Raw genomic sequence first — 2269 nt, forward strand, 5'->3', positions numbered from 1 at the left:
CTTATACACATTGTCGATACTGCTTACAAAATCGTCTGCAGGTCTAAATACTATTTTTTTCTATCAATTTTGGTATAACGTTCCGGATTTATTAGTCAGATATGTCTAGCTTCAACTCAGTCTTTAGGTCACCGACTCACATAATGTATGTACCTGTTTTTTATTTATTTTTATTTTATTCGATTGGATGGCAAACGAGCAAGTGGGTCTCCTGATGGTAAGAGATCACCACCGCCCATAAACATCTGCAACACCAGGGGTTTTGCAGATGCGTTGTCAACCTAGAGGGCTGAGATGGGATACCTCAAGTGCCAGTAATTTCACCGGCTGTCTTACTCTCCACGCCGAAACACAACAGTGCAAGCACTGCTGCTTCACGGCAGGATTAGCGAGCAAGATGGTACTACTAAGATACTAAGATGGTGGCTATGTGTACCAAATTTCAACTCAATCGGTCCAGTATGGTTAGGCTATGCTAACACTGCATACTTTTAGTACTAACCTACCTAAAAATTTGTACGGAATCCTCGATGCGCGAATGCGAGTCGTTCTAGGTCCATTTTTTTAAATTTTTCTTTCCTACGTTTTGTGTGCTGATAACAATGTGATAATTGATTGATTCAGGTTTTCAAAACATAACTTACTTACAGAAAAATGTGTTCTATCATGCTTCTCCGCTGCCACAATCCAATGAATTAAATCGGCGACGGCTTAGGTATTATCCGTTTGGCATAAAAATATCATATCTGTAGAATGTTTTAGGCAATGTACTTAGCTTCCTAGCTGTCTAGCTTCCTAAGAGGATGAATTTTGTCCAGATTACTAAGTGTAAATCGCAATTTACAGTGTATCATCCTCGTCTGGCGGCCTCGTTAACAAGGTGTCGATGTTCGACAAAGACATGATGTTCCTCGTGGTGTTCGGGCTTCGCGGACTGAAGCACGAAGACGAAGCGCAAAAGGCTTTACTGTGTGCTCTTACACTCAAGGAGAGCCTGAATGATCCCAATATCATCTCAGTCTCAATTGGGCTAACATCTGGTAATCAAAGCAACTTACAATTATCCCTAAGGATCATTGTAGAAGACTGTATTCAAACTGCAATGTAAAAGCCATCTGCCGATTGCCCATACATTTTCTATTCCTCCAGTTCTATTGCAGTCGGCAAAACTGCAAATAAACTGCATCCTACCTGCGATGGAAATGTGTGTGCGGTAGGCAGCTGCGGTTACGTTGCGGTTTAAATGCAGTCAGTCTATTACGGCCAATAAGTGGAGTCTTTCTTCGCAGCAAGGTCATTTTTATTTCATGGACTATTCTTTGATCTTGGAGTTGGAAGCGCACAAGATACGAAAGTTGAACCACGTTCTGGCCTTACCCACCAAGTCCTTGTTGCTTTTTTTTTCCAGAACAATAATGGCATCAGTAAATAACAAAATTCCGTGACAACTATCACAACAAACAATCACTATTAAAAAAAATATATATATTTATTTCGACAGGAACTACTTATTGTGGGGTGGTCGGTCATGTTCTTCGTCGTGAGTACACGGTCATAGGATCAGCTGTTAATAAGGTAATATATTAATATACATAAAGAGATGGTAGTATTAACTAAGAGCATTGGTCGTTCCTCAAATGAAAATTATATCGTCACAAGAATGACATCTTGTTAGGTTGTCCCATGTTCATATTGTCTTCAGAAAATATAGATCCATTATGAATTTTCAGGCTGCACGTTTAATGATGGTTTACCCAAGCAAGATCACTTGCGACAAAGAAACATTTTTGAGAAGCAAACTTGATCAGGAGTTCTTCCGGCTGTTGGAACCCAAACCATTGAAGGGCATCCTCAAGCCCGGACCTGTTTATGAATTTAACAAATTAATGTTAGTACTTACTTCAAGTGCTAACGAAAAGTAAGGGATATGAGTCGATATCGAATATCCTGGCTGCCCTAGGTATCTCTATGAAAGATTGCCACCCCTATTCCCTTGAAATGCTAAAAAGAATACAGAGGACGTGACTACATAAAAATATTTTAGTTTGGCAATACCTCCTAGTGTGCCCTGTCCCTGAGTTAGGTAGAGTTCTATCTGATCTGAGACGTGAGGGCTTGCAATCCGGATAACCGGATATCCATATTATCCGGATATCCGCCCATTTTCAAATCCGGATAGGAAGCTCTTCATTATCCGGATAATTTGGATAATTCGAATATCTGATATTAAGCGCGCGCTCGCGCATTGTGAGAGGTTAGTGTAGTGTAT

At 40.3% G+C, this 2269-nt stretch overlaps 1 protein-coding gene across 1 annotated transcript; it reads left to right on the forward strand.

The window, feature by feature from the left end:
* Positions 1-32: 32 nt before the first annotated feature.
* On the forward strand, positions 33-1922 carry LOC141445129 (adenylate cyclase type 10-like). The gene is made up of 4 exons (XM_074110913.1): positions 33-41; positions 847-1040; positions 1502-1575; positions 1731-1922. The coding sequence occupies exons 2-4, from the start codon at positions 887-889 to the stop codon at positions 1920-1922; spliced, it is 420 nt and encodes a 139-aa protein (XP_073967014.1). The 5' UTR covers positions 33-41; positions 847-886.
* Positions 1923-2269: the final 347 nt, after the last annotated feature.

This window comes from Choristoneura fumiferana, unplaced genomic scaffold, assembly GCF_025370935.1.
Source record: "Choristoneura fumiferana unplaced genomic scaffold, NRCan_CFum_1 Sck3bRy_361;HRSCAF=787_pilon, whole genome shotgun sequence".
Lineage (NCBI taxonomy): Eukaryota > Metazoa > Arthropoda > Insecta > Lepidoptera > Tortricidae > Choristoneura > Choristoneura fumiferana.